At 46.2% G+C, this 12246-nt stretch overlaps 1 protein-coding gene across 2 annotated transcripts in view; it reads left to right on the forward strand.

The window, feature by feature from the left end:
• The window catches only part of TNPO3 (transportin 3), a 62089-nt gene that overhangs the window by 24454 nt on the left and 25389 nt on the right, over nucleotides 1–12246 (forward strand). For both annotated transcript variants that reach the window (XM_018557083.1, XM_018557085.1), the window contains exons 6-7: nucleotides 848–1023; nucleotides 10102–10240. In XM_018557083.1, coding sequence (XP_018412585.1) covers nucleotides 848–1023; nucleotides 10102–10240 — 315 coding nt within the window. The remainder of the gene's footprint in view (nucleotides 1–847; nucleotides 1024–10101; nucleotides 10241–12246) is intronic.

Consider the following 12246-nt stretch of genomic DNA (forward strand, 5'->3'; position numbering starts at 1 on the left):
GGGGCTATTCTGGGCTGACCTACTGTCTTTTTTTTTTTTGCCAGTGTCCAATCCCTATGTGGGCTTGGGGACTGGACCAGAAGGTTTAGGAGTTCTTGTGTCCCTTGATTGATTCCAGGAAAGGGATTTTATACCTGCGCCTTTAATCTTCGCTGTTGAAGAGTTATATTGGTTGAAGAATTTTCATCATCTGACACACTGACATGTTCAGCAGAGAGGTAGTAACGTAGCTGTTGGTAGGTGAAACCACAGCAGTGGATGCAGGTGTCCGACGCACCTGTGACCAATGCGGAATATTCTTTGCCCAGTGTATGTCTTTAAGAGACCAAAGAGGCATGGGTGATGGTACAGCTACATTTTTGGTCTTTTACAGAGTGTGTTTTTAATACTTTTTGGTGACATTCACTTCAATAGACTACAGCAGCAATGTTTTATTCACTTCCATGTTAAATGTCTCCCACTTTCTGGGTTGTCCCCTGGCACAGGAAGTGACACCAAATCTCTCCAGCAGAGACTGCAATAATGGGAAGCGATAAAACCCCTGGTAAGACTTTACTGCAGTATGTATTTTTGTGCAAAGGTTCTGCTCAGTTCCTTTGTGGTCACTGGAACAGGAAGTGAAGAGAAATCTCCAACAGGGACACAACAGTAAAAACCTGATAGAGGTTCTAACTTTTTCTTCGCTCCATGCAGAATTATTTTTGATTGGAATTGGGCTTTACCTTGATATGAAAAGTGCTTGCTATGAATATTTTCAAAACTCTTGGTTTACGTTTTTAAAAATAAGGTAAATGCAATAAATCTACACAGAATTAAACATACATTTTTGTTTTTTTGTTTGTTTTAGCAACAGGACCAAACATCGTCCAATTTACACGAAGCTGCATCTGACTGTGTGTGTTCTGCACTCTATGCCATTGAGAATGTTGAGACGCACCTTAACCTTGGAACACAGTTATTCCAGGGAGTGCTCACACTTGAAGTGGCCTATCACATGGCAGTTGCTCGAGAAGACATGGACAAGTAAGAGTTCAATAAAATGTAACTGTAATCAGAAGGGTTTGTGCTTACTGGTCCATTTGCAATTGGAATGCTTGGTGCACAGAGGTGTTATTACTTGGGGAGCATGCAGGTTTTTAAATGTTTGTAAGTTACAAAATAGGGCCAAAAGAGCACATTGTGGGGATTTTATTGCTGGTTAAGGCATCGGTGTACTTGTTTGTTCCACTCTTGAATGTGATACACTTATTTTACTTAGACTTGCATAAAACAAAGACTTGATGCCCCTAGTCTACCTGCCATCCAAAAAAAAAGAAAGACAAAATGTAGGTGCAGGTACCCAGAGATGCCCGTACATACCTTCACAATCTATAAATCTTCCCTGTGTCTGAATCCTGGGCTATTCAATTTTGGAAAACTTCAACACTTCAGGTAGTGTCAAAACTTGCCAACTTCCTTCTACTTTCCACCCATTCCTATTGGCCCATGTTTATTTCTACATCTTATCATTATGAATGTATCTAGATCTAACCTAGATAAATAAACCAAAATTTGTGTAGTCGTGTAAGACATTGGAGGATACCTCACATGCAGTTTGATGCCTAATGGCCAACTATAATGTATTTTCAGTAATTGTACATTTCAAGCTATTGTAACATCTAACATCTGTAATTCTTTTTTTACTTGTTTGCCCTTCCATTTTTTTGACCATTGCAGTTCATATGCAGGTCTTCTTGTAGTCCACTACATAAGCTAAGATGCTTACTGACTGCTGAGATAGATTGTTAGCTATGCTTGAAGTCCCATCAAGCAGAATGGGTTGGCATACGTTTTGAGAAAATGTGACTGGGTCTTTGCACATACATATTTACAATGTTCTCACAGAATCAACATTTTTATCACGTTATTAGTAAGCATATTTACATGACAGTGTGCACATATACATGTAGATTAAATCCAGTATTTTTCCTCTAAAGTTGATGCTACCAACTGATTAGAGATTGGCCCAGAGGGTGACATGTATACTTCAAGGATGTTTAAAAAAAAAAATTGTGTGTGTGTATATATATGTATGTATGTATGTATGTATGTATGTATGTATGTATGTATATATATTGTGTAAGGAGTCCACTTCACATGAGGATTGCTACGTGACAGGGCCTGAGGTGTGCCATGGCCCGGGTGGTCAGTAATGCCAATAAGGGGGCATACTCTGATGGTGTGAATGAGTGAACTGAATTGAACCCCTGACTGTACTGGCCCAAGGGACGGGTGGGAGGGTTACTCTGAGAACCTCCCGTCCCGTACAGCCTGATCAGCGGTGCCTTTTATGAGGTAACGAGGCGCAGACTCCCCCCACAAATTCAGGCTAACACATTAGCCTTCCAACTTGTGTAAGGAGTCCACTTCACATGAGGATTGCTACGTGAGAGGGCCTAAGGTGTGCCATGGCCCGGGTGGTCAGTAAAGCCAATAAGGGGGCAAAAACCAACTTGGATGACCATGACACGTAACTACACTATGCGGCCAACTTAGTGAAAGCGTCAGCTAACTCTACCTGTGGATCCGGTATGTACCTGTTAAAGCATGAAGAATTCCAACGTCCTAAATGCTTGATTATATGAGCTGGGACTCCCTGACGTGACGCAGCTGACGCTGCCCCTATGCGAAAGGAATGACCGGAGTACAGCTTGGGATTAACCCCTAACTGGCTAAGTAGTACCCTAACATGACTTATGAACTGACTGGCGGTCAGCGAGGTACCGGGAAAAGGCAACAACGGACTGCCCTCCTTCTTCTGGATCAAACTGGACATGAGACTGTCCAACACTGTCACAGGGCACCACAGATTGCCGGAAGGAAAAAACTTTATCTCGGTAGGTGCACCTACCTGATTTGTTTTGCTCCTTGCCAACGTTTACACATAATGACCGGGGAACCTGACCAACTGCTTCTTGCGGATGCCTACGGCACTAGCGCCGGAGCAAGTGAATTCTCCCGGTCGCAGAAACCCGTAAAAAGCCAAATAAATTGCAGCTTTAAATACTAGGCTCTGCAAGATGCCAAAAGGCGAGTTATCCAACATGCCTGACATTGCCCGGAACAAGTGACCAGTAATGGGTAGGCGGGTATGCGTCGCCTGTCTCCCGGCTTTCTGTAACCCCTTAAGGATAGCTTTCACAGGGTGTGCTGAAAATAAACTCTGTCTATCCGGGTACGATAGGGATAGGAAATGTTGCACCCCCGCAAGGTATAACCTGATGGTATTATAGGCCAGTTTCAAATCCGTATGGCAATAGGAAATAAAGGCCAGTATATATGACAAGCTACCCGGATCTTGCGTGGCATATCGGACCTGAAACCCCCTGAAAGCCTTCCATGCCGTGTCATACGCTTTCCTGGTATTTGCGGACAAGGAATCACTGATAAGCCTAGTTGCGTTCAACTGGTGTCCCCTCAGTCCAACACCAGTAACTGGAAGGCCGGCACGGGAGTAGGCACTGCGTCTGCGTCGGGTCTCTGTTGGAAGAAAGCGGAGATTTTAAATCTAGACAGTGCGTCCGCTGCCTGATTACACACACCAGGAATGTAAGAACAGGAAATATTAAACTTGTGCTGCAGAGAAAGCCAAGTCAACCTACGCATGAAAGACATGATTACCAGTGATTTCGACCTACCCTTATTAATGATCTCTGCGGTAGCCTGATTGTCTGTAAGGAAAGTCACTGTACGGCCGGACCATAATGGGCCCCACGCCCTAGCAGCCGCCACAATGGGATAGATCTCGAACAACGCAGAAGTATGTGCGAAGACAGGAATATCCCTCACCTCCGTAGGCCAAGAGCTAGAAAACCAATGTGGGCCAAAAATGGCACCGAAACCCAAGACAGCAGATGCGTCCGTAACTACCAGTGGTGAATCGGGAGAGGCCTGCGGAATAAACATAGAAATTCTGTTCCAATGCTGCATGAACTCATCCCACATGACCAAGTCGGCTCGCCCAGCGGCATCTATGTATACTAACGAATCCTGCTCAGGTGCTTCCGGTAACAATGCTAACAGCCTGGAAATAAAAGACCTCCCCTGCGGGACAATACGCATGGCGAAATTCAACATACCTAATAACGACTGCAACTCCCTCCTGGAACACACTGGAGACACCACCAGTAAGTGCAAAGCGTCCCTGATCCTAACCAGCTTCTCCAGTGGCAAGCTCGCTTGCATGGCACCTGTATCCAGAATGATACCCAGAAACGTCAGTACCCTCAGAGGACCTTCGACCTTGTGGCTAGCCACAGGGACGTTCAGCACCTCGAACGTACCCAACAAGCCACCGAGGTCCCGAGGTACCCTATCGGTTGACTCAATCAGCAAGAAGTCATCCGGATAGTGCAAGACCCTGACAACCTACCTGACATTCCAAAATCCAGTGAAGAGTTTGTGCGAACGTGTCAAATAACCATGGGCTACTCTTCGACCCGAAGGTCAGTTTGACAGCAAAATAATATAGCTCCCTCCATTTCACCCCATGCCATTGCCACAATGACTGCTTGATAGGCAGCAGTTTGAATGCGTCCGAGATATCTGCTTTAGACAACCAAGCCCCCATGCCCGCCTCGATGATGTACTGTATCGCCTGATCCACCGAGGAATATTTAAGGGAAAATTTCCTCCGATGGAATCAACTAATTTAAACTCGGGATACGTAAAGAATGCGGAGCCGACAAATCATAAATCAATCGATATTTATTGGAGAATTTGCCACAAACCAGGCCAATGGGGTTGACCCTCCATGCTGAAAATGGGGATTCGGAGAACGGGCCTATTACAAAACCTTTCTCCAGCTCAATATTCAACAAAGAATCAACTCTACCCGGGTCAGCGGCAGCTGACAACAAATTGGGACATTCGTGTGAAGTCTGTGGCAGTGCAATCAGCCCAGTATGGAACCCCGAAGTGAACCAGTCTACCAGAAACTTCATCAACGCAGGGTTAGGATAGTCCCTCAAATACTGCGCCAGAGCCCCCACATTTACCCTGCTTAGTCACGACGGTTGCACGCTGCGCACCGTGCATTTGATCTTTGGATGCGCCCTGAAGCAGCCCGAACAGATGTGCAACAGTCTACACTGTGGATAATTGCAAGATTTGTAATTGAAATTGTTACAGATCTGACCTTTCCCCAGGCACTGGATCGGCCTACCCAATTTGTCATACTGTGTGGAGGTACCGCTGGACGGATTAGGTAATAACCCCTAAGGTTGGAGAACCGTGGTTGCTTCCGCCCATGCCGGGGTGGGGCACCAGTTGGCCGTATGCGCGGATGACTGACATATCGTGCATACCGGCGCCTTGAGCCCCGCGAAGTGCCTGCAGAAAAGCTCGGTGTCTATTCTACCCCAGTTGGACACGTACTGAAATTGGGCCAGGCCGGCAGCGGCCTTTGCCGAAAAAGCCCTGTGGTAGTCATAGAAGGCGAAGCCTCCGTACTTGTGCGCTAAATCTATCACCAAATGCAAGTACATATCCAACTCCTCTCTGCGAGCGGGGCTCGCAGAGCACACCACGTCCCTGTACATACCGAAGGCCAAAACAAACTCACACACCGTCAACTTGCGGTTCAACCGAGGATCCCTGGCCTTCAGTATGACAGAAACATCGCCGCATGCGAAGGATTTGTTATCCGTAACATCATGCGTGGCAATGAGCAGTGAAGCTAGGTTCACATCCTTGCCCTCCAGTATAAATCGATATTTATTGGAGAATTTGCCACAAACCAGGCCAATGGGGTTGACCCTCCATGCTGAAAATGGGGATTCGGAGAACGGGCCTATTACAAAACCTTTCTCCAGCTCAATATTCAACAAAGAATCAACTCTACCCGGGTCAGCGGCAGCTGACAACAAATTGGGACATTCGTGTGAAGTCTGTGGCAGTGCAATCAGCCCAGTATGGAACCCCGAAGTGAACCAGTCTACCAGAAACTTCATCAACGCAGGGTTAGGATAGTCCCTCAAATACTGCGCCAGAGCCCCCACATTTACCCTGCTTAGTCACGACGGTTGCACGCTGCGCACCGTGCATTTGATCTTTGGATGCGCCCTGAAGCAGCCCGAACAGATGTGCAACAGTCTACACTGTGGATAATTGCAAGATTTGTAATTGAAATTGTTACAGATCTGACCTTTCCCCAGGCACTGGATCGGCCTACCCAATTTGTCATACTGTGTGGAGGTACCGCTGGACGGATTAGGTAATAACCCCTAAGGTTGGAGAACCGTGGTTGCTTCCGCCCATGCCGGGGTGGGGCACCAGTTGGCCGTATGCGCGGATGACTGACATATCGTGCATACCGGCGCCTTGAGCCCCGCGAAGTGCCTGCAGAAAAGCTCGGTGTCTATTCTACCCCAGTTGGACACGTACTGAAATTGGGCCAGGCCGGCAGCGGCCTTTGCCGAAAAAGCCCTGTGGTAGTCATAGAAGGCGAAGCCTCCGTACTTGTGCGCTAAATCTATCACCAAATGCAAGTACATATCCAACTCCTCTCTGCGAGCGGGGCTCGCAGAGCACACCACGTCCCTGTACATACCGAAGGCCAAAACAAACTCACACACCGTCAACTTGCGGTTCAACCGAGGATCCCTGGCCTTCAGTATGACAGAAACATCGCCGCATGCGAAGGATTTGTTATCCGTAACATCATGCGTGGCAATGAGCAGTGAAGCTAGGTTCACATCCTTGCCCTCCAGTATATCTTTTTTCAGGTTAGCTGGCAAGAAGTGCGCAGGTGTGATATTAGGGGGAAAACCCGACGTACCTGCGTAAGCGTCCCCCCGCGTGCTGGACGTACTCGGAATAACCACATCCGTGCCTGTAGGAGCCTGCGCCGCTGCTGCAGGAACCGGAGTGACCAATTTCTCCAAATTTTCCGTCCTCTGCTGCAACTCGTGCAATGAGGTGGTGATCACATTCAATGCGGAATGGATCTGCGTCAACGAGGTAGCCATTGTCTGATCAGACATACGCTCAGACCTGACGCTAGCGGTGGCCGGGGGAAAAAACAGTTTGAACAGCTCTGCTTTCCTTGCCGTGGCTGAAAAAGGAATACCCCTCTGCTGCAATTCCAAAAATGAAAGATGTGGGCAGTGTGAGTGCCCTCAATGCTTCTACAGCCGTTTTTAAAAAAGTGCACGTGCAGTAAGACCAGTAACCCACCACCCGCAAGCGTTGAAGTCACCACCCCGACCGTGACCCCCTCAACATGCAGCCCCCTAGCACACCCCCGAACCCGTCAGTCCAACCCCATGTACCTGTACTCAGCTGCCTATGAAATGCCCGCTAGAGTACTTGGTATCTGTGCATCCCTACTCTAAACCAAACCAGAATGCCCAATTCTCTGTAATCTGCCCAAAACACTTAGGCCAGGTTCACACCTGAGCACTCCATGACCACGCGGCTATAATAAATATATATTGATTTGTAATGTCTTCCCTATATTGTAAAGCGCTGTGCAAACTGTTGGCAATATATAAATCCTGTATAATAATAGATAGATATATAATATACACACACACCACACAGCAGATTCCTTTTGTAAGAGTTTGTAAAAGTCTGCCAGCTGACTCAGGTCACTTCTAAGCCTCAATTGTCTTAGTTGACATTATGCTGGCAGTCTGTGCATGGTGATCACTGATCCCGTGGGAGAATATAAATGAGAAAAGCCTCTTTGTAATTATGCAGTGGTCAGCTGTTTTATGCAGTCAAATACTCTGAATAGTGAAAACTTCTGAGACTGTTTGATGCTTCTATTAAACCGGGGTGTGGAATAAAAAAAAAAATACTTTTCCAAGGACTAAAGCGGGGGCCCAATCTACTTGTCCCTCATGAAAATCTACTTGTCGCGATACAAAAAAATAATCTTAACCAAAACCGTTTTTAAGGATGTTAAGAAGCTCTTCTCATTGGTCAGCGCAGTGAGGTGACTGTGCTGACCGAGTGCTCGCAATTTGCAAGCAAAATTTAAAATCCATAGGACTGCAGTATGCGGTACAAATAGTACACCCGTATCGGCAGAGGGGAAGGACTGATCGCTGAAAGGTGAGTATAGTGGGGGGGAGGGGGCCAGATTTGCATGGTAATTCCATCTTTCCCAAAGTGCTTGACCATCTACAAACACATACTTCTAGATAATTGCTGGCTTTTTATTTTTTGCATACCCTTAGTTTTCTTTTCTTCCCCAGTCACCTGACAGTGGCCATTTTAACTTAGGGCGGGTTACTAGATCTCTACTTCCTAGAACTCTGGCACATATGGTCATCACATCATGGGAGGAACCCCTTTCCCTGAGATCTTGTGAGATTTCCCAGCAATGCTCTGCTGATGTAACCTTCCCAGGATGCAATGCTTGGACACGACTGCATCATTTGTGCCAAAGTGGACCAGGAAGTGGAAAAAAAGAAATTGTAAATAAAACAAAAATGTTTATTTAGCTAATGATTTCATTTCAGAATTGCAGAGCTGTATGGTGATGTGACTTTAGTCAAAAGGGGTAAAAGTCCACTTTAACCCCTTCGTGACACAGCTTCAAAAGGTGTTTTCGCTTCTGGGGACTTGAGCAATTTTGCCATTTTTTTTTAAATTAAAACCTTTTTATTTTTTTTACATTTTATTTTAACTTTTTAGTCTAGGGGGCACTAAGGGGTTGTTTTCTTTTTATTTACAGGGGCTTTGATACTTCAGTATATGTGAGAATAGAGTATTCTCCTCCGAGATACTTTCTATCACAGCCGGCTAGCAGTTTACAAAACACAGTGAGCAGCTGGCTGGGTGTCACGGCTCTGCGATCACAGTGAGCAGCTCTCGTTGTGATCACAGGACTATGACCACCTAATCTGCTGTTGAGGGGCCAATCAACAGCAGTAACTCTATGAGCTGCTGGTCCCTTCACGGACCACCGCTCATTTACAACACTCAGGGATCACTGACTGCTTGTACCCGCTCTCCATCCTGACAGCTGTCACAGGAGGCAGCACTGCAAGCTGTCTCCACCGACAACGCTCTCCTCTGATCTGTGACAGGTGGCTGAGCGGTGTGGGAGGAGAAACACTGTGACAGTTTCTCTCCTCCCCGCTGGGACACCGAGCAGTGCCCAGCGGGGAGGAGAGAAAGAACAGATGCACCGCTGTATCGGCCAGAAAATGGCACCTTCGGCATTATGCCAAAAGTGCCATTTTTGGCCAATATGTTTCGGCGGCCGATATATTGGTGCAACCCTACTGAAGATGTTGGCAAAGAGCAGTTTATACCCCCCCAGACAGTCAATAGCTGCTGTGGTATTGCATCCACCAGCAGTAATTTATGTGGATCATTCACTGGGTTTGGCCATCAGTGGATAGTTTACATTAAAGTATTAAGAACAATAAATCTTGTGACAACTTTTCCATCTTTTGTATTTCCCATTTTCATGCATTGCACACACAAATGGTATTGGTATAATAAAAGTGGAATGGCTTTACACAAAACATGCAGCAGAATTTATCTAGGACATAAAATCCATTAAAATGTTACTTTGTTCCAGTTATGCTGACTCAAATGCTTCAACAAAATTTATTTTGAACTTTTAGAAGTTTAAATGTATGACAATCATCTGAAGGTTCATTGCACTCCAGAATGTTTGTTCTCACTCCAAGATCTGGAATTCAGCTGCGCTTTAGTTGTCACCTCACTCCAAAAACTCGGCTCCATCTTTTAGATCTTCTCTATTTAAAGTGGGATTGTTGTGGTTCCGTTACATCTCGCTTGTAGAAATAAATTCAGCATCTGCCTATATTCCTTCCCTCACAACTTTGCAGTACAATGTTATTTAAACTGTAGTACAAATGGCATGCTTTCTGTTGGCTCACTCAACTGCAAGTGAGTAAATCTCAGCATTGTATAGAAAACAGAAGGGGGAATGAGTGGAAGGGCTTTTGTTGACCCCTGAAGTAATGGTGACATTTGGTGTACATGTGATGTGTGGTTTTAGGACAGGCGACAAAGTGAGCTTATAGTCTAATCAAGAAATAACTGTGTGATTGACCATATTCTGTTTTATCTTTTTAGGGTGTTGAATTACTGTCGGATGTTTACTGAGCTGTGTGAAACCTTTTTGGAGAAAATTGTGTCTAGTCCAGGGCACGATCTTGGAAACCTGCGGACCCTGGAACTTCTCTTAATCTGTGCTGGTCATCCACAGTATGAGGTATAACCTGATTACTCTCATCTTTGGCACCGTCTATTGATTTAGGCTTAGCTTTGTTCACTGCCTCATGTTTGATATGTTTAAACTTGTGGTTAGCCGTTTTTCCAGTTTCTAAATGTTAAAGCGGACCTTTACCCATATCTTTTAAAAAACCAACAAACGCACCTTTAGAAATGTTTAGTAATGACAATCTACAAACACATACTTCTAGATAATTGCCGGCTTTGTATTCATTGCATACCTTATTTCTCTTACCTAGTCTTCTTATTACTAGCTTACCTATTAATTCCTGGATTTCTGGCACATGTGACCAGGACATGTGACCATGCACATCATCTCAGGGTAGGAAAATGCCTTTCACTGAGATGAGATTTCCCAGCAATGCTCTGCTAATGACAAGACAATCCCAGTGTGCATTGCTTTGGCAAACTGAAGTAATGTTTTCCGTTTAAAGCAGGAAGTGAATGCTCTGCAAGTGTAAGCATTTTAGAATCACAGCATTTTACCTTGCATGTCTGTGTTATTATTAATCATCATACATAGAGGGATGAATTGGTAGAATTCGATTTTTGAGTGTAAAGGTCCGCTTTAACTGTTGTAGCCTCTCTGCCAAGCAGTCAATTTATTTTTGTGCAGTACTCCTCATTTAGTTTTAAATCTTAATATAAAATCTGCAAATGGTAAAAGATGTGTCTTTCGAAAGCATTGGTTTATGAGAGTTTTCAAGAAAAGATAGAAATTTGCTTGTCATTGATCCGTGGCCCCTTTGTATTTGTAAATGATTGATGATCCAACCTAGTCTTTCATATAGAAAGACAGCCTAATTATGGCACCAACTAGGCTATATACTACAACAGGGCTCAAAATTTCAAGTCCTGAGCTACTAGCCAGGCCTTAAGAGTTACTCGCCACCAGTCGCCCTACTGTGCCCCGCCCTTAACTCCGCCAGGTCAGTGGTGTGACACAGAGAACAGAGATCAGTAACAATGCAGAGGCCAGTGGTGTAATGCCGAGTACAGAGACCAGCAGTGTAATGCAGAAAAAAGCAATGTATCCTCCATGCCCCAGGTGTCCTGCTTCTCCCGTGCTGTCCTTCCAGCCAGTAGCAGCTCTGCAGTCTTCCTCCCAGCCTATGGCAGCTGAGGTGGGCGGAGGAAGCTGCAGGACCCGGTGTTCTATCTAAAGCTCCAACTCATTGAGATCTCTAACTACCTCTGGTGCTCAGAAAGACTGGAGCTCTGTGCAGTGAGCTTTCGATAGAACACCAGAGTGAGGACAGGCGCAGTGCTTCACTGATTTTACTCCAACAGCAGTGATCGCCGTGTCAGTTCTCTTTTCTCATCAGCCGCCGAGGAGCAGCGGTGTATTTAGGTTTCGTGCTCCCCTAGGCAAGACAACACTCGGCACCCCCCCCCCCCCCACCTTATGCTTAACCTGTCAAGTCGCTGGATGCAGCTTCTGACAGATTGCGCTATTAGGCCGCATTCACACTGCTTAGAGTCGGCCCGTACAGATTCGTGGGACGTTCACGGACGTATCGGGCCGTTCCCGGGAAGGACAGGCTGCTGCGTGTGATTTGTAGGCAGCAGCCTGTGCTTTATGGGAGGACGCGGCCGTACGCTCAACTGAACTGCACATTTGCATGGGTGCGGATGTCCATACTAATACGCAGACAGGATGGATCCTATCTGCACCCGCACGGATGTGTATGGGCCAACTCGAAGCAGTGTGAGTGAACTCTAAAGGGTGTCAGGCTGAGACCACCATAGACCTTGCACTGCCCACCTGAGTCCCTGCAATCCCCCCCAGAGCCCCCCCAAGAGCCCACCATAGACCTTGCACAGAGACTCCAAGGTGGGCTGTGCAGGATATATGATGGGCTGTGGAGGGTCCCTTTTCCTGCACACATGCTGCTCCTCTTACCTGCAGCTCCCCAGCCTGCTTTCAGGACATGCCTCTTCTTCCTCCAGCCACCGAAGCATCTTGCTGGAGCCTCCGCTGGCCGG

This window comes from Nanorana parkeri, unplaced genomic scaffold (assembly GCF_000935625.1).
Source record: "Nanorana parkeri isolate BGI_ZX_2015 unplaced genomic scaffold, ASM93562v1 scaffold265, whole genome shotgun sequence".
Classification (NCBI taxonomy): domain Eukaryota; kingdom Metazoa; phylum Chordata; class Amphibia; order Anura; family Dicroglossidae; genus Nanorana; species Nanorana parkeri.